At 42.1% G+C, this 20,370-nt stretch overlaps 1 protein-coding gene across 3 annotated transcripts in view; it reads right to left on the bottom strand.

The window, feature by feature from the left end:
- The window catches only part of GALNT7 (polypeptide N-acetylgalactosaminyltransferase 7), a 120,779-nt gene that overhangs the window by 39,631 nt on the left and 60,778 nt on the right, over positions 1-20,370 (bottom strand). For all 3 annotated transcript variants that reach the window (XM_045202321.2, XM_024568611.3, XM_053910425.1), the window contains exon 2: positions 13,953-14,413. In XM_045202321.2, coding sequence (XP_045058256.2) covers positions 13,953-14,413 — 461 coding nt within the window. The remainder of the gene's footprint in view (positions 1-13,952; positions 14,414-20,370) is intronic.

Below are 20,370 nucleotides of genomic sequence, written 5' to 3'. Positions count from 1 at the left end.
TTTTAAGTGTTACTGAGATCTGCATTTACTATAATGGGGTATTAACTATATACTGAATATTTCTGTGATTAATCTGCACTCCATATTCAAATATACAAAAATGCAGTGGATTATTATTCATGCGTTCGGTACTTGTCTACTCCCTAAAATGCACCTGTCACCCCCGAGTCAATGCTTGGGACAGTTCTGCAGTCATTTGAGAAGGTGCACAGAGCAGTGGGAAATACGAGCCATACTTGAGTTGCCTGTGTGCAGGGACAAGATGATGGCCCTGCCTTCTTGCTCCCCCTCTGATGCTGTAAACAGTGTCCCTTTCATTGTCTACTCAGTGCCATGTTTTTCTTGATTCTGTGCTTCTGGTTGTCGGTTTTGCTGGCTCCAAGCCATAGTGCTGAAGTGCTGCCTAGTGTTCCTAACCATGAGAAGGTTGTGGTACGACTCAGGGAGAAAATAGGTGTGTTACACAGGCTTCCCCTGGGTGTGAGTTCTAGTACTGATGGCCAAGAGTTCAGTTATGACTCAACAATTTACATTAAATAAGGTGTTTAAACAGAAACACCCATAAAACAGGGATGTGTATTGATCATTGACAAAAATGTCGCCAGAGACTCATAGGAACCTAAGCCTGCACTTCCCCTAGGGGTAATGTTTCTGTATTCCTAATCTAGTGTTCATAATGACTTTATAGTAGTTACTGGTATTTCACCAACAAGAAAGGTCAGCTATAAAGTCTGTCACCCCTCTGAATTGCCCACTATAAAGGGTACGCACGCTAGCGGGTTGAATTTCTATTCTATGCGCAAGGGCTTCCTGGTTTCCAACGTGACCTGCAAGATGTAAGCGACAGAGACCACCACATTCTCTCAACTAAAACAATTACTATGCCAGAAAATAGAACTTTAATCAATAAGGTTATAAAAAGTCAGGGCAAGTCAGGAACATTCTGTCAAATATTCAGGGATGGCTTGTATAAAAATGCATCTTGAAGACTACAGGAAGCTGTCAATCCCCACCCCCAACCCCCAAACAAGACAGTACGAGTATGAGAGAGAGATTGAGAGAGAGAGAGAGTGAGCGAGTGCTTCACAACTGAGCAGCAGTAGTAATCAAGGGCTGGCCACAGAGAAATGAGCCGTTTCACTGACAAACCTCCCCTTTAAAGGACACTGTGGTCTCTTGCTTAGGTGTCAGTCTAAGCTACAAAGATTCTTAGAAGAAATATGGGGTAAAACTGGAAAACAGATTTATATTTTTATAAATGACAAAGGTGTTTATTATTATATAGTATTTATTTACATGCTAAACACTATAGCCCTGATGTATCTTAATTTTTCCTTTGCTTCTCTTAGTGATGTGAGCTATAGACTTAGTCCAGTGGGGCCCGCATCCCCTACTGTTTGGTGAATATTCGCTTTTATTCTCTTCATCACACTTAATATTCACAATAACTTTATGAATATTTATATTCACAAATATTACCCACATTTGTCAGAAGATGCAAGCAAAGCTCTCTAAGTGTCTAAATGGAAGCTCTCTACCATTCTTCTCTTTTCAGCTCTGTGTGGGATCCCAAGGTATACCTCCTGTGCACTCAAGAACTTGGTTCCCACAGGTACCACGTAGTGGCCCCCTTTTCCTCTAGCTCAGGCTCACCGAGGTGGTGCCCTGCTGCAAAGGGGCCTGTGACGCTGCTCCCACTGCTGAGCCTATTCTAAGGCAGGGCCACTGCCGTGATGCTTGCCAGTCTGTGCCATGGCCTTGGTTTCCTGTCATTGTAGAGCCCGCTGGATGGTAATCTGCCACAAGTTTGACATATCCTCAAGTGTAGAAAATTGCCCTCCCCGAGTTCTACAGGCATTCTGGTAAAATCTCTCTCACAGCACCTCCTTAGCATCCAAGGAAAAGTTTCTGATGCTGGCCTGGAGCATGATCTAAGTGACAGGCATAAATGGCAACAGGTGCCCACCCCCTGAGCATCTGCCCTGGGGCCACACCTCGGTGTCTTTCTGCTCTCTTCTACGATGGCTCTTTGCAATGTCGATATTAGCAGTGGCCCTTGCTACAAACAGTTGAAATTTTAAGTGATCACATTTAAAGAGAGAGTCACTTTGGGATCGATCAACACACTTCTTGTGCTAAGTAAAATTTTTATTACTATGAAAATGTTTCATGAATGCATACTACAAATATTACATTTAAAGTGACTACTCTGGTAAACAGACTTCCCTGATCTTTTCTCTGGTCTGATGAAAGGCCCTGGAAGACAGGGACTCACTCCTGGAAGTCACAAATCCTGGAGAGTCACTACTTGTTGGACTTGAGGTTCTATACATGCAGAATAAAGCTATAGTACTAAGTGACTGCTTCGGCCTCTTTTAGCTCTAAAAGTCTATGAGTCTAAGAAATATTTACTATATTACAAGTAAGGTTTGAAGTGTGTAAGCCATTCCCATTAAAATGGCCATGCAACTCCAAAAGTGCAATCTTATGCCTCTGGCTCCCATCCGTCTGATCAGCCCTTTATCTGGGCCATTTGAGGAGTGAGAGGAAAGCAAAGAACTGGACTCAGAGGACAGCAGTGGAAGAGGCAAAAACTAGGGATGGGAGTGTAGGGAGAATTCAAGGCAATTCTAGACTGCTGGAGAGAGGAAGTGGGAGAAGAGAACAGAGAGGGAGAGAAGCGCCACCACCACCATCCCTGCTACACACAGCTGCGTGTGCTTGCTGCCAGGTGCCAGCAGAGGCTGTCCATGTCACAAGCCTTACAGCACTCTGAGAAAATAGAACAAATGTTTATGTTCTAAAAGCCACGAATGTATGTATCGAACGTATGGAGAAAGCACATGACACATATTCACCAAATAGTAGCTGCCCCTGGAAAGGGAGAAAGGGATCTGTGAATTTTTGGGTGACATGGCCTGATGGGTCTCCTCTACCCTGTGCAGTTGGCATATATAAGGGATAACAGGAGATATTCTCTTAACAGGATTACATCCTAAAGATGCTAGAACGGTTGAGCTTGGCAATGTAAAATAGCTGATTGTCTTCTAGCTAATCCATCTCGGTCTCCTTCCTGTTTCTGAGAAATCAAAGAAGGCTGAGCCTGGTATCCTGGCAGCCAGTCTGCTGTTCTGTCTGCCAGGTCAGACACAGGCTTCAGGGTTGAGGGTCTGGACTGGATACCAAGCACAAGTTTTGCCAAACTGCATGTTGCTGAAGAGCTGGAATCAAAGCAGGGCTTGCCTCTGCATGGACACTATATAGCTAAGTTAATAGACATCACATCTATTGTTACTTTCCAGGAAGAGCTGTCAGACCTGGCACAGGCCCAGGGGCTGCCAGGCCTCTCAGTCCTTCCAGGAAGCAGGAAGAGGCAAAACCTAAACAGAGAGCAGTCCGCTAAGCCAGAGGGATAACAGCTGCACACCAGCTGCTCACTGGCTGGTTCTATTCAGCTTTTGTATCTAGATAAACATTGTGGAAGACCCACGGGGTAAGGGAGAAACATAGAAAAAATGAATTTTAAAATGGAAAAGACCTTGGAAGGCATCTAGTCTAGTGTTTTCCAAACTGGGTTGAAGAGCCAGTGAAGTGCAAAGAACCAAAGCATAGAGTTTGCCTAGGAAGTCACTTGAAGATTCTGGGGATTCTGTGGCTAAAACAAGTTAAAAACACTGATAACTCCCACTCTGTTATTTATATTGTGTTACAACCCCTCTCCACAATTTTACCTTAATTGACATCTTAGAGCAGCGATTCTTCATTCATCAGGGGTGACTGCCCTACAGGGTGACATGTGACAAAGTCTGGAGACCTTCTGGGTGTCACAACCAGGGACAGGGAGGGTGTGTGTGTTACTGGCATCTAGTGGGTAGATTCCAGAGATGCTGCTAAACACCCTACATGTACAGTCATCATGACAAAGGATGCCAATGCCGAGACTCAGAAATCCTGTTTTAGGGACAGGAAACAATTCTACAACAATGAGATATAAAGCCTTTGCCGGTTACATTTTCCTACTTTTGTTTTTCTCTTAAAAAAAAAATTAAGGCCCTGGAGAGTACTGCAGCGTACCCCTTGGCCATTAGTTGGACCTCACTAAGGAGGCAACGCGGTGCAGGGGCCGCACGTGCATCCCAGTGCCACCAGCTCCCGGTTCCATGAGCTTCGGATTATCCACTGCTCTGAGCCTCGGTTCCATCGTCTAAAAATATGACGAAAAAGATACACGCTGTTTCAGTAGGGATTAACTATTGGAGATAGTGTATTACAGAACCTAGCACACTGCCAGACACATAGTAGGTGCTCAGCAAATGCATAATGATGCTGTAGATCCTTACTGTCATTTACTGGGGACCCCCTGTCTTAAGGGAGCCAAGCACCATTAGTGACAGAGCTAAAAAAGTGGAAGTGGAAGGAAGACATAGCTTATCCCTCATTTACAGCGAGCGAGAACTATTTCCCCCAAACCATATAAACATATGCAAAAATTGCCCCAGGGCTGGACCTGCCTTTCTGTGTCATTTTACATCTATAGGATACGTTCTAGTACACCCTTAATTCCAGCCCTCCTCTCCCCAGCCCTAGTGCCTGGTCTTTGACTGTGAAGACAGACTGGTGCCACAATGACAGCATACAAGGTCAAGAACCAGCCAACCCTAATCTAGGTGTTTTCGTTTTCTGCTGAGCAAATAAACTCTTTGGTTTAAATGAGAATATCTGATGCCACTTTCCTAATAAGTCCTGGTTCATGCAGACTTCAAAAAATAGAAAATAAAAAAAGCTTTTAGGAAAGAGTTTCTCTCCCAGTCTCATTCAGAGAAAAAACCAGGATGGGCCCGGCGCCAGCAGGCCTGCAGCTGAGCATGTTTGGCTCTGGAGGGAGCTCCTGCCTCACAAAGGAAGAGAGACGCAGCAGCTGCTTGTTCACATTCTCTTTCAGGGAAGACTTTACAACTCTTTCCTTTAAAGTGACAGCTGTGAATCTCCAGGGTCTTCAGAACTCGTAGTTTAGATTCTCAAATCTTTCTCCAGAGCCCCTTATCCTGGGTTTTGATTTGCTCACTGGGGTTTGCTATTCTGGAGAAAGCACGGATATTTTTCTTTCGATTAAAATAGCAGAGCTTATTCTAAAATAAGTTACTAAGTTATTAAAAATGTGATTTTCCTCCTACACATTAACTACAAGATTCAGTGAAGAGGAAAGTGAAACTATGAGCCATTTCCCAATGACACACTACAAGATATTACTGAATTAAACTATATTTTTATATAATTTTAACTCATGTAGTTAGCTTGGTCTTTTTTACTTTTTAGTATGTTTACCTTATGTCATAAGAACGATGAGTTCTGTTTATTATATACTAAGTACATTTAAAAAAATTCGGCTTAAAATGAGCAAAAACAATTATAAGTGCATTGAAGAAGTTGTACAACTAGTCACTAATATTACTACTTCCATAATCATTGGGTAAGAAGATCATTTGCACTGATGACCCTGCTTTAGAGCTCCCTCCAAGGGCTTGCCTTTCCCCTGGGGGAGCTGTCAAATTGCCCCAGAGACGGAGGTGTGGACATCAGTTAACACTCAACCCGAGAGGAAGGAAGGCTTTGACCTGCTTCATCCACATGTAAAGACTGTCCTCTCCACCTGCCCCACACCAATCCTCCTTTTTGCTTTTCTCCAGAACTAGTCCTTCCACCAGATGTTCCAGAGAGAAACATCTACACGTATCTCTGTGGAAGGGAGGAGGATGCCGGGTTTTTACAGCCGGCTGTAGTGAGGCCTGGCTCCAAACGGGTCGTTTATCCTAGACACGTGGCCCAATCTGAGTTCTCACTTGCTGAGTGCTGTCTATATTTTAGAGTGGTTGCTGGGCTTCCAGAATAAATGGAGAGGTTGGGGTTCTTCTTTTTCTCTAGTGTTGTTTTATGCTTGGTTTAACAACTAACCAGCAAGCCAGTTTCACATGACTTACTAATCTTCAGTGTGGAGAACACCTTACATTACGGTTTTGCAGTCATACTACGTCCAGTGCCCCACAGTCTGGCTTCAAGTACCCTTTAGGTACAATACAGACACGTCTGCTACCATGCCATAAATATGTTTTGTTCCTGATAAACCTTCTCTTTTGTTAAATCATGCTTTTAAAAGAGGAAAAAAAGAAAACAGTAGGATTTAAAGGAAAAACAGGGAGCAAACCAGACCACTCAAAACGTAGGGAATTGGGGGCCAGAGCCCTGAGGAAAATCAATCAGCGTAGTTAAAATCACCACTGACGTGTGCAGTCTGCACCGCAAACCTTTAAACCCAGGGATCTGTGTTCTCCTTTTTGTAGGTCCGTGGAGACGTTCGCTTCTAATACTGAGTCACTTTACCAAAACTAAGAATATGATCCAGAGAGAGCCTTTTGCATCAATCAATTGCCTCTCTGCTCCTCTGGATGCTCTGGCAGCTCCCCACAGAGCTCAGCATAGTGGCGAATGCTGTACATCTTGAAGCCACTAGACCCCTTCCACTACTTGCACCAGAGAAATACTTCTGCAGGACTGTCAGCGTTTCCCCCTTAGTCTTCATAACTATATTGCTCTGGAGGTCACTTTAACTGAAAGAAACCTGGCCCCTGATCGCCTCCACATACCTGACCACTTTAACACACAGGGCACATCTAGGAGCCCCAAGGACTTCCACACTGACTTGATACCATTTCCCTAGTCACTAAACACATGAGAGCCAGCGTGCACCAAGGAGACACGTGTCAGAGTAACAGGCTGTGTCTAGCAGCCCTGCCTACATCTACTAGTCTAGGCTGAGTTACCAGAGGGGTCATGCCAACTTTCTGAGGGAGGGGCTTGTGTTCTGACACCCACATGGCACTGTGGCACGTCTGGGTCTACTGGCAGAGGCTCTCTTTGGTGAGGAATTAACCACCTTCTAGAGAACAATGACTAAACACCTTGAAATGACTGCTAGCTCCCAAACGGAGATGTTCCAGTAGGAGAGGGCACAAAGCCACACCCTTTAATCTCTGTGTCAGTGCTCCCAGTGGGTGGGAACCTTAGCCTGAAAAAGAAGTCAACGTTTTCCTGAAATTGCCTGTCATTGGTAAGGGACCTTATGGGATAATCTGGCGGTGCCCTCATAGTCTTCTAACTAGCCTCCAAGGACCTTACTCTAAATTCCTGGCTGGGGGAGAGGGGTCGGGGGAGGACTGCAAAAACGAAACACAACAAAACACAACAAAACCCCAAACAAACAACCTGAGTTGAGTTTCTAATTTTTTAATCAGGCATACTTATGTTTTCATAACATCGGTGGTGGGGTTCAGGGGGTAGGGAGGAGGATGGGAGGCATAATGAAGCTAAGTGTCTTTTTAATACTGCAACTTGGAGGATGAGTGGAGAGTGGGAAGGACCTTATCGACCACAGGAGGTCTCGGCATTAGAAGAATGTTTTCACCAAGGGAAGCGAGCCACCCAGAAACTCTATCAAGGAGAGAGGGGGATTCAAGGTTGCCGTTACTTCCTAATGGTGGCTTAAAGTAACAACTTACCTCTATTTCTATTTTTTATAGATGTACTGTATGACTGTGGAACCCCTATAAACTGCTGTGGAAATTGGTGTGACATAGCGTAATCCCAAAGTGTAATGTGTGTGTGTGTGTGTGTGTGTGTGTGTTTGCATCTTATGTGTGTTAAGAAGAAAGAAGAAATTAGGCATCAGAACACAGATTAACTTTAATTTTTCTTTAAAGTTAATCTGGAAAATCTTTGAACTCACAAAAAGTAGCTTATGAGAGTAAAATTTTCAGGCCAGTTAAAAATAATAATTTTTGGACATAAAAGAAGCAACATGTCCATTACGGGTCAACTGAAACCAATTTCAAATGTGCTCCCTACAGATTACACCTCAGGCTACCAAACTGTAGTTTGAAAAATGAGACATATTTTGGGCTATCTATGAGAGAAAAGGATCACATGTCACTAACTGTGACCAGTGTAGTTTGAATGAGGTTATATAGAACCACCATTTAAAAAAAATTATTTATTTATTTATTTTTGGAGAGATGGGGAAGAGAAGGAGAAAGAGAGGGAGAGAAACATCAGTGTGTGGTTGCCTCTTGCGTGCCCCCTACTGGGGACCTGTCCCACAACCCAGGCACGTGCCCTGACTGGGAATTGAACCTGTGAACCTTTGGTTCGTGGGCTGGCACTCAGTCCATTGAGTTGGCCAGGGTTGAACCACCATTTATTCTGATAATAGAAACTGGGACAAAGTACTGAAATATTTATGCGTATATGTGATTCACATATATGTATGTGTGTATATGATGTACATATTATAATGATTTGTTTTAATATTTTTGAGAGGGTCCTTAGAGTTTCAGTTAGCTCTAATTGAAACCCATGGGTCAGGATATGCAGAAACTGAAATTAAAAAAGAATCTATAGCATTTCAGTTAAATCAATGTTTTGAAAATAGCATCTATTCTATAATTACAGTGCTATATTCTAAACAAAGGAATCAAAGACAGCCTTTAACATGGATAAAGAAAGTAAAAAGCTCATTACCATAATTCACCTTAAATAAAATTAGAGTATGAAAATCAGCATTTTGGAATCAGGTAAGAAGAGAATTACCTAGTGTATAAATCGTAAGTATAAATGTAAAATATCTTCTTTGTTTTTTATTTTGAAAGATTTTATTTATTAATTTTTAGAGAGAGGGGAAGGAAGGAAGAGAAACATCAGTGTGTAAGGAGACATCGGCCAGTTGCCTCTCGTGCCCCCAATATGGGGACCTGGCCCGCAACCCAGGCATGTGCCCTGACGAGGAGTCAAACCAGCGACCTTTCAGTTCATAGACTGCTGCTCAGTCCATTGACCCACACCAGCCAGGGCTTAAATGTAAAACATCTTTAAAAAAAAGAGAGAAAACCCTCAACTTCCCATAGGCAACTTTAAGAAAGTTATTAATACTTAATCATGTTAACATTTGCATAGCTGTCAGAATTTTTGAAAAACCTTAATGTCTATTATTTCACTTTGTAAGTGAAACTAAGATAGCTTTCTACAAAATAAAAGTGCAATACATATGTAGGTAGGAGGGAAGGTTAAATATTAAATACTAAAAGCAGGTGAATTTGTTCAACAAGTCAAAATACTTAATTCATTTGTTTGAAACAAGATTGTTGGGATTATATACCTCTGATTGTCTGTCTCCTTGGGCCAAAAAAGGGCAAACGTAATCTCCATGCATTTGCACCAGCAGTTAGTTCACAGTAATGGAAATAAAATCCCAAACTTTATTAGAAGAAAATCTAATATATTTGCCAACAGAACCTGCCACCTCTTCTCACAAACAAGCTTGTGTGAATCCACCTAAAAGCCAGGGAACAAACTGATTTAGGGAACCAAGTTTTGGGCAGAGAAGCTTGTTCAATTCCATCCGCCCTACTTCTGTTAATGGCACCACTCTTTGTGTTACTGTGCCTCAAAGCTTTGGATTGACCTTTAATTCCTCCTTCCTCTTGATCAGCTGCCAAGGCCTACTGATGCTAACCCTTCTGTTCTCTTCTGTTGAGTTTCATTTTTCCGGTCTGTAACCTTCACTGAAGTTCCTACTCTAATGCTACCAGCCCCCGATCCACCCTAGGTACCTATACCACTCGGACAGGCCTCAAGTTCCCTTTATAAACCTCCAGTGGGTCTTCCCTGACCACCAGACTCACTTTAGGCTTTGTAAATGGCATTGCTGTCTCCTAAACATGATCCTACCTATCCGCTTTGTTTCTCTACACACACGTCCTGATCCAAATAATTGATACCACTTGCTTTCCTCCTAGTCAATGCCTATCTTCATGTCTTCAACACTTGTAAGCTCTTCCTGGGGGAACCCTACTCATCCTTCAGGGTCTGTCTCTAGTGCCCCCTCCACGAATCCTTCTCTGACTCCTCTGTAACTCCACCTGGCTTCCCATTCTCCTGAGCCATGCCATTTTGCTCATGCCTCTCCTATAGCTCTTATGTTATTCTTTCCCTTCTCTCCAGGGGCAGCTGATGAGGCCCTCAAAGGCAGGGATGTTATTTTCTCATTGTTGCATCTGCTGATGGGCTAGCACAGTGCCTTGCATATTGGACAATACTCCATATCTGTTGAACTCTGAAGAAAATCATATATGTTTTTTTATAGAAAATAAGTGTGAAGACAAGTGAAATCATTCTTGGATCAAGTCTTTAAAAAAGAAGTAGGCCTCCAGTTCACTCAAAATACTGTTACTCACTCTTAACAAGTAATCAACAGCCAGTAAATTACTCAGCCAGAGAATGTAACTCAAAGCTGTAACATACATAACTATGAGTCACGCTAGCAGCTGGGAAGTTCTGTCCTGCTTGTAAGGAAGAGAACATTCATCTGAAAAGACGATGGAACAGCCACAAAAACGGACAAGTTAACCACAGTGTGAGATGTCACAGCTGGACCAACTGTCCACAGCAGTGGTTTCTAAGCATGGCAGGTGGCTCATTTACATGCCTGACAGAGGCAAGAGAACAAAGCTGGCTCTAAAGCTTCAGAAAGTCAGCAACGCCAGGCCAGTCCCTGCTGGGCTCCTTATAGCATATTCTCCAAGAGGGATGAGCAGGAGGGAGGCTGCATGCGAGTGACATGGATACAGGTTCTGTTGCCAACATGTTGCCAGTAAAAGCAGGAAAGTGCTGATATGCATATTAGATAATGGGCAAGACTTGGGGGTGTTTTCTTTGTTGTTGGCTTTTTCTTTTAGAGAAAATTTTTATGACTGTCCACATTCTAGTTTATGAATAACTCTCCGTAGAAATTATTCATTCATTTACACTGAATTTTAAGTGTTCAAAGAGGAATGAAGCCTATTTCATTTTTTAAAGTGCAAGGAAGGATCAAGTTTAAAAAATAATCTGGATTCAGTTTTTGAAAAGTTTCTGGGGGGTTATGTTTGACCATTTTGAAGTATAAACATTTTTTTCTCACTAGCATAGAACTTTGAAGAGGGGTTTAAGAGCATTTGCTAAGATAGTCTTGAGTCCTTTTATTTGATTGGAGACACATACTTACAGGAATGCTACAGAAAACATGCAATGACTATTTCTAGGCACTGACTGATCAGTTGCACAAGAAAAAAGGGCATGGGGAATACTTGGTAAGGCATGGGAGAAGGAAGGAAGGAATAGAAAAGAAAAGGGGGGAGGAGAGGGGAGGATAGGGGAGGGGAGGGGAGGAAAGGGGAGGGGAAGGGAAGGAAAATGAAAAGGAAAGAAACGAAAAGAAAAAGAAAAGAAAAAAATGTTTAGAAAACTGACATACTACTCCTCTCAGGAGCTTATCATTGAATAAGAAAGGTAGTCAATAAGCAACTGAACAAACCAATACCTAATTATAAAACTTGATACATACTATGGAAGAAATGGCCAGAGGGCTATAACAGAAAATAAAGCAGTACATTAGCAAATTAGCAGCCTGGTTAGGGATGTTCGACTAGGATCTAAAGGATGGGAAGGAGCCAGCCTTAAGAAGGGAAAAGTAGTTCAGAGAGGAGGGCAGAGCACGTGCAAGGAACGGGGAGAAGCCAACACAGCTAGAGCACTGTGGGCAAGGAGCATTGTAGTCGAGGAGGTTGGCAAGGCAGGGAAGGGTCACGGCAAAGGGGCTGCTTGTGGTTAGGAGTTTGGGTTTTATTCAAGTGCACTGGCAAGGCAAAGTGGTTTTGGATAAGTTGCATTTGTGGGTTCAAACACGATACTGCTTCTGTGTGAGTGAGGTAGGAAGCAAGCGTAAAGATGGAGAGACCAGAAAGGAGGCTCTTGCAGGACTCTGAGAGAGACGGCGGCTTGGACTTGGGTGGCGGTGGTGGAGGTGAAAAAAGGGCACTCAGACATGATCTGAGGCCTATTTGGGGGTAGGACCCAGAGGCCTTGCGGAGGGAGGGGATGGGTGTGAGGGGCGAAGGAGAGGGAGGCACAGGGGGTGACTCGGATCCTGTGCCCTGCTCTGCTTTGCATGTCATTTGATTTTCTTGGCATAGTTCTTATATAGAAAAGTAAGCTAGACTTACACTGGTGTTTTAAAAGACCTATCTTTTATAAAAAATTCACATGCTAAATCTCAGTGTCTACACGAAGCCCACCCTGTGGCTGTAACACTGCACTGAGGTGTGTTGACATACCTGGACATGTAGTATGGTGGGAAGAGAAGGGACTTTCACAGCAAAGCCCCTTGGGTTGAATCACAGCTTTATCATTCTGCTAGGCAAATACAAAGAAGACACAGCTCTAAGCCTCAGACTTTACCTACACAGGTAAGAACTCTCTCCCAGTTTGCTTGTGAGAATTAAATAAGATAATTTTATAGTAAGTCCTGGCATGCAGTGGTAAGTCAATAAATGCTAGCATTCCCCTTTCCCTTCTTCCATTACAGCAATGAGAATACCATCAATGGTTTCTCAGAGAGCCTTCCGTAACAGACAAGAGTGCTGTGGCTGAGCTCTGTTTCCGATATCTGGGACACACTCCAGGGGAGGGACTGCAGACCCTGCTATGGGTCCCAAAGGGTACAGGCTTGGCAAGTCTACCTGTATAATAACTACCCTCCCTCCTGCCCCCGACTAGAAGGGTTGCCAAATAAAATACAGGACACCCAGCTAAATTTGGATTTAAGATAAACAATAATTTTTCTTCAGTATAAATAGGTTCCATAGACTATTGGGGACACACTTAAACTAAATGTTTTTCATTGTTATCTGAAATTCAAATTTAACCGAACAAATGCTATTTTTATTTGTGAAACCTGGCAACCGCACGACTGGGCAAATGTCTACTTTGATTAGGAATAAATTGCTCCAAGATTCTTCCTTCACAGTCCCTTGAGATACTCTAGCTCTTCGCTGTATAAGAGGTCACGCCTCCCACAATCAGGGCTCTAGGCTTCTACGCCTGCTATTTTTTTCATGTATTCCCTTCACCCCCTCTCCCTCTTACTAATAAACATATGCATGTCCAAAGGCTACCAAATAGCACTATGTCAGGTACAAAGTCGACGGAATGGCAGAATTTCACTTTGTGGCCGTGAAGGATGCTGCTGCTGTGTGTGCGCATGTACACGTGTTGTGTTAACCTTTTACAGTGAAGATTTCTTAATAATGTGTCATGAGGAATACATTTTGAGAGCTTTCTAGTAGCAGTGAATTCAATATGCATCCACGTTAACGGACACCATTTAGATTCTAGAGGAGTAGAATCGGTTATTGAATAAACTGAAAGAGCAAAGCTTTGCGCTCATTCAATAATCACCATGTAGCCAAAGCTGAGATTTAGATATCCTTCATTTTAAATTAAACTACCAGCACATGAAAAGAATTTGAAAGTTTAGGCCGTAGTTTCATCAGTCTGAGTGCTCTGTTTGCATACTCAGGAGTTGCAGTGCTGAGGCAAAAAATTAAAGGAAACCTAAATATCTAGTTAATTATATGAGACATCTAGAGCAATGTTACTATTTGCTATTCGTCCACAACAACAACAAAAAAGCTAGATCCAGAACGAAAAGCAATACACCAAGAAAATTTTGTTATGAAGAAATTGTCAGTGGAACTAAACAAAGTATTTAATAGTTAGCTGATTTACATCCTGGTGCAGCCCATTTTCTCACTGTGGACTAGTAACAAAACGTTTACAGACTGGTGCCCATCTGGGGGACAGATCTGGCGTAGCGCTCAGGAGGAAGATCCCAGAATTTTATGCCATACGATCAACATCACAGCACAAATGGAGAGATCTCTTCCTTCTGGTCATTTTGCAGACCAAAGATCCTCTTATTTCCTTAAAATAAAGGCATAAATATTTTCTCCATTCTAAGCATCTAACTAAACATCTATCAAAACAATAGCTGCCCCAATTTGAGAAAGAAGAGGATGTGTGCTTACTCTTCTTGTCGTAAGTCATTGACGCTGCGGTCCAGTGAGATCATGTCACTTGCCACCATGTTAAATCCAAACTCTTTAATGCTGGCTTGAACTGCATGTTTGAATTCTGGTCCCAAAACCAATGGCTTGGCTTTCTCTCCAGGGCCACCAACCACTCCAGGAGGCTCAGGTTCTTTGGGTTCAAAGTTACCGAGGATCCCTGGGCGTAGCACAGGATCACGGTAGGTGAATGTCTGAGGCTTAAAAGTGAGATACTGCCTCTGCATTATGTCTTTCTGGTTCTCTCCTCCAGCATGGCGCTCTTGTTCATTTTTGGCCTTGTTTTTTCTTCTAATAGACTCTAAGTCCACTTCTACTCCTTCAACATGAGGCCAGGGTACCACAGGTTTGAATCTGTCATCCCCAGGAACTAATCCATTGCCTCCACGGTTAGGCATGGGGTTATTGACATCTCTGTCTTCCTATACAAAAGGGAGGGGGATATACAATGAGTACATGAAGGCAAACCACAGCAGAGTTTATTATGACACCAATTTTCATGTTTGCAAAAAGGCAGAGGCAATAGTAAAATGGTTTAAAGCAGGACACAGAAGCAGGCCAGTAGTCAGGACTTCCCATTAGAAGATACCTTTCAGGGAGGGAGGAGCATGCCAAGAAGTAGACTATTTCCCTGTCTTACCATTCCAAAAGAAATGAATGGATGCAATTGTTCCTTCTCCCCTTCTAAACCTAACTCTCTACCAAAGACTCTTAATAAAGCACATTGTTATGGGTTAGAGCGATGAAGTTCTAGGACCTTTAACAAAAACAGACATTGAATAGGTCATGTTGTACAATATGCGGTTTTCCCAGCTGCCTGGTGTACGGTAAATATAGCTTTGTGTCACTGATGTAGCCATATGGTGGCAGGGGTATCAGATGTCACCCTTCACTAGGCTGGCATTGTGCCCCGAATGGCAGAGGAACAAGGTGGGGTTATTCATGCAACAGTCCCAATTTATTATATTCTATTCAGTAAGACCTCAGCTGAATGGAGAGCTATTTTTAAAAAAGCTCGAATAACTGTAACCAACTCAGTTTGGGCTTTTCAATCAGACCCAAAACCTAATTTGCCCCGTTCCAGAGACAGTCCAGGTAAAAACAGATTTTGCATGTAAGGAAACTTGGTAAAGTCTGCCCCCTTTTCTGCTTGGACCCTCCCCATCATGTAGCAGATCTTTCCGTCAGAGATCCAGAGTGGTTTTGCTCCTGAGTTATTTATTGTATGTGGAATTTTTGCTAAACCTGTACTATTCTCTGCTTGAAGCAGCGTTCTCACCATAAATATCACCCTGGTGACTTTAAAAAACAATGATGTCCCACCCCTAGACTTTGTGATGTAATTGGTCTGGGCATTCATATTTTTAAAAGCTCCCCTGGTGATTTCACCATGCATCCGAGCTTGAGAACCTCTAGCTTAAAGGGAGAGTTGCCATAAGTAGGGAAGGGGATTACTGAGTATGCGTAGCCCGGCAGGAGGCAAGGTGAACTTAGAACTATTACAAATAGGCTACCTGGTCTGCCACCTCACTCCACACTAAGGAAATGTGATCCTTCAATAGAGTCAAAACAGAATTAATACCATCTGACCCAAATGACTCCATAGCGATAGAGCTAGCTTCAAAGTAAAGTTAAAAACTTTGTTTTAAAAGGTACAGAAGTAAGGCTCTAGGTGTGATGTTGACAGTTTATTTAGGGGTAAAGATTTCTTTTTAGAAAGTCAGTTGATTCAAAGGTGAATTTAGTTGATGTTGACATTTTGGTAAGGACTAGCTAAGAATTGATTTCAGAGAGGTCAGAAATGAAATTTAAATTTTTATCTATTTATTTAGTTAACATATGCATATGATAAAAAATTCAAAGGATTCAAAAGGGCAGAGAGTAAAAAGCAAATTTTCCTGCCTTCTCTTCTATAGAGGTCATCATAGCCAGCAGTTTCTTGTGAATCTTTCTAGATGTTATTAATGTATGCTTGTATAAACACACATGTGTATACATAACAAGAGAATTTTTTGTGGACATGGGACATAAATTTTAATTTATGGGAATCCATAAGATGTTACAACTGGTCAAAAGGTAAATTCAAGGAACAGACAAATATATAAATGTCAAGAATACTGCAAAGGAGGGCTCCTGACCACTTCCAGTATGGTGCTGCCAGATTGGAATAGATGTTTGGTTAAGCAAAATCTTAAAATTAAAAAAAAATACTGCGAAGAATTTAAAAATAGATGCAAAACTGGTAAAGTTATTTGCTATCCAGAGGGCAATAACCAACTTCATTCCCTAGTACACAAGTTCCTTTTCAACGGACAAGAACCTTTGCATTACTGTCAGTTTCTATTAGTTACGGGATCGTAAAACAGTCAGAGATAATAAAAGTGCAAGATGACCTAGAAAGCTGAGTCAGACAGAACACCCAGTGATCTTTTTGGTCCATTTCAAAGTTGTTCCACAATCTTCCTCCACTAACACATAATGAAATATAAAATGCAACCCCCAGCCCGATTCTTTAACTATGATGCCTTTCTGCAGGCATGTGTTGTAAGTAGACAAGGCTTTTGGATCAGGACTTTCTGATCTGCACACCCTTCAGGAGACACTTAGCTGGAGCCTGACCTGTGAGCCCTATTAAAGGTCACAGGTGAAGAGGTAGGAGGTAGCCCTGCCGGAAATCTTGTGTTCCTGAAGTACTGAGGGTGATCCTAAGCACTAACTCATCCTGAGGAGTGGAAGCCCAGTCTGACTGGAACAGAGAGGTAGGCACCAAAGCTGAGAAATGATTGTAATGATGGAAAAAGGATCCATTTCTCCAGTTTATCTCCTGGCTATTTCTAAAATTATACTCACTTACGGCAGTGTTGTAAACAAATTAAAATAGAGAAATCATTATAAAACTAAAGATATTGGACCCAAGGTGTTGACTCTGAATCAAATATAACGCAAAAGGGAGAAACACATTCTCCCCTACTTCCATTTTTTTCCATCAAGGCTGCAGTGAATCAGTAACTGGAGAGGCAAAAAATGAGGGGAAGGAAATGTCAAAAAATATAGAAAAGTAGGTCATCAGATGTCAGCCTCCATAACCGTGGCAATCCACTATGTAGCCCAATATTCCGTAGGGAAAGAAATTTACATGTTGGAAGGATGTGGAATATGATAGTCCATGAAATCAGGATAGCCAAATTGTAAAATACACAGTATGATGTAGGTTGGCCTATGCTAACATAAAAATTGCAAATTTAAATATTTCTCAAATTCAGCCACCTCAATGAGAACATTTAATGGACTCAAACTTCAAGCTTATTGTCCTCCAAAATTGATATGATCTTTTCTTGGCTTAAGGGTTCTTTGTCTAAATTTTAACTGTTGGTTAAAATACATGGTTCTGTTAAAAAGTCTACCTGTTATTTTACCTCTTCCTGGGTTATCTCATTCTCTTCCAAACTAGGTGACCAATTTGTACTTATCATTCCTGCATCCATTTCCTCAGCCCACACCACACTTCCGTTCTTTGGACCTTACAGTCAACTGCTTCCTGAACATTTCTACTTATATCAAGCTGGAACCTCAATTTAAGATACTCCAGACTGGACTTATCATTGACTGCACATCACAAACCTGTTTCAATTACTGTCCTTCCTACATTGGGGACTGGAACCACCAACCACTCAACTGACCAGGTACAAACCTGCATTTCACCCTCACTTCTTGTTTCTCTTTCATCTGCCCTGCTGACATCCAACCACTCACTAATTCCTGTCAATTCTATCACCTGTGTAGCTCCTGAATCTGACCACTTCTCTCCGCTGCCCTGTGACTGCCTTAGTTCAGACCTCCCGCATCTCTTAACAGGATCACCGCAACAGCAATAAGAGTGATGATGGCAAACACTATGGTCTAAGTGCTTTGCATATGTTGACTTATTCAATCCCACAAGTTAGGTTCCGTGATTACCATCCCTATTTCACAGACATAAAATTGGACAGGAAAGTTCCTAGTGTCAGAATCAGTACATGGTACAGTCAAAATTTGAATCCAAGCGGTCTGGCTTAAGAGCCCATGCTCTTAACCACCGTGTTTTAATTTAGGGCTGCTCATTCTAACACATGTACTTACTGCCTCTCTTCATCATTCTTTCTACACAGCCGCCATGGTGACTTCTAAGATTGAAATATGAACATGTCACTTTCCCTGCTTACAATATTCCACCACTGGTCCTCTTCCGTATGGAGAATTTACCCTGCTTAACAAGGTTGATAAGGCTTCTCAGGCTTCAGCCTGCACTTCTATCTCCACCATACCCACTAGAGCAGGAATTGGTTAGCTTTCTGTGAAGGGCCAAGTAGTAAACATTTCAGGCTTTGCAGGCCACAGGTTCTCTGTTGTAATGATTTAAGCCTGCCGTTACGGTGCAAAAGCAGCCACAGACAGTATGTAACTGAATGGATGTGACTATATTCCAGTAACACTTTATTTACAAGGCCAGGCGGTGGGGATGACTTGGCCCCCAACCCCTGCACTAGACTCTAAGTTCTGTAAAAGGGTAGGGATCATGCCTATCGCCATTGCATTCCCAATGCTGACCCTGACATGCAAATTCTCAGTAAAAATTTACAGAATAAACAAATGAATCCTAAACTTGCTTCTTTGCTTATGAGAGAGATTCTGAGAAGAAAAGGGAAAGAGAGAATGAAGCATACGGAATGGGAAAAGAAGGGCTTAGAAAACCTTTCTGGCAAAATTATGAATTCAGCAAGGGAATGGGACATAACTTTATATTCTGTGCACAGTACTGTACCCTTAATAATGCTATGTAATACACACCAGAAAAACTGAATTTGCTCACTCCTCAAAGCCTGTATGTCATTACATTTGAAGGCAAAACCAAATATGAGAATTGTCTGTCTAGTCCCAAGTCAATTAAGAATAATAATGTTAAAATCTTAACGTTATATGACTTGAAGAATGGCTGTAAAGCAGTATAATCGCTCAACTCCCCTGAGAAGGAAAACTCCTCCTTCCTGAGAGTGAATGAAAATGTGCAGATGCCTTTCTGACTCGCTCGTATTGTGTGGTACCTTCCTAAGTACCAACTGATTTACTGTACAGTTAAAAATCAATGAATCATTGGTGACTAGAAATGGAAAAGAGAATCAGTAGATAATCTTCTAAGATCAGTATGCTCATAAAGGTGGAAATGTACTGAAAAATATAATCACCACCAGGTGGAAATATGGGATTATCAGAAATTGGGTCAGACTATTCATTTTACACCTTATAATTCACTAAGTTCCTCCCTCACCTCCATATCTTACTTACGTGTGGTATTTGTCCAAGATGGCCCTGCCTTGGTAGAAGTGATATGAACATGAAGGGATTTAGAAAAATGGTCTTTAGAGCAAATGACTATAGGCTTGTTTGGATTTGAAATCATAGGTAAACCCTGGAAAACTAAACTCTTAATGATAAGCTTCTGCAGTTATATGATCTCTTGAGAAATTACAATTTAGCTTTAGGAAGTGGTCACTGCTAATAATATACACACTATTTGGTTATCATTCTGCATGAGTCATGGAACTTAAAAAAATAAGTCTAATTCAATGACTTAAAAACCCCCTTGATAAAAAAAAAAATCTTTATTTAGAAAAATCATATCGGCATCCTTTCTCCAGCTGCACTTACTCACCCTGAAGGAGCAGAAGAAATAGGCAAAGAGAGCAGGGACGGAGATGGCAAAAACAAAGAGGTGCTGGAGAAGGAACCTCTGTGTTTCAGAAGAAACAGGGTGAGTGCCTAGGCTGGGCCTCCCAGACTCTTACCAAACTGTGGCAGGATGTGGGTGGAAGTGTGGGGTGCTCCAGCCTCAGTACCTTTGTTTCTCTCTGGTTACCTAGAGCTGGATTCTGAGCTGATTTGTCTCCTGCTGATTTTATGCTAAAAACTGTCTGAAGACCATCCAGTCTTGTTCCTTTCAGAGGACTGAGAGTTGACTGCATTGGGATTCAGTGGCCGTATTGGGCATGGGAGGAGGGACAAAGGTCCAGTAATTCATCTCTGCTTAATCAAGGTTTAAAATGGATACACCTAAGATTAAACAGACACCTTACCAGTCCTTGATTAGTTAGGATGTCCTCCCTAATGGAAAAGGACCCTATTCCAAGTACGTTTAAAGACCCGTAAACTAGGAAGAGATTTAAGGCCAGGGGCAATGTCCCTATTGGCAACTAGGGCAGAACTGAAAATAAAGAAAGGTGTGGGTTATCAGTAAGAAAAAATATTACACTCTCACAGAAGAATTATCTCTTGAAAGAGACTCAGGATAAATTCCTATTCTTCTTCTCCTTCTTTTCCCTAGGTACCAGGCCGGTATGTAAGC

This window comes from Desmodus rotundus, chromosome 9, assembly GCF_022682495.2.
Source record: "Desmodus rotundus isolate HL8 chromosome 9, HLdesRot8A.1, whole genome shotgun sequence".
NCBI lineage: Eukaryota > Metazoa > Chordata > Mammalia > Chiroptera > Phyllostomidae > Desmodus > Desmodus rotundus.
Note: the sequence above shows the minus strand (reverse complement) of the source record. Positions and strands in the feature narration are given on the sequence as shown.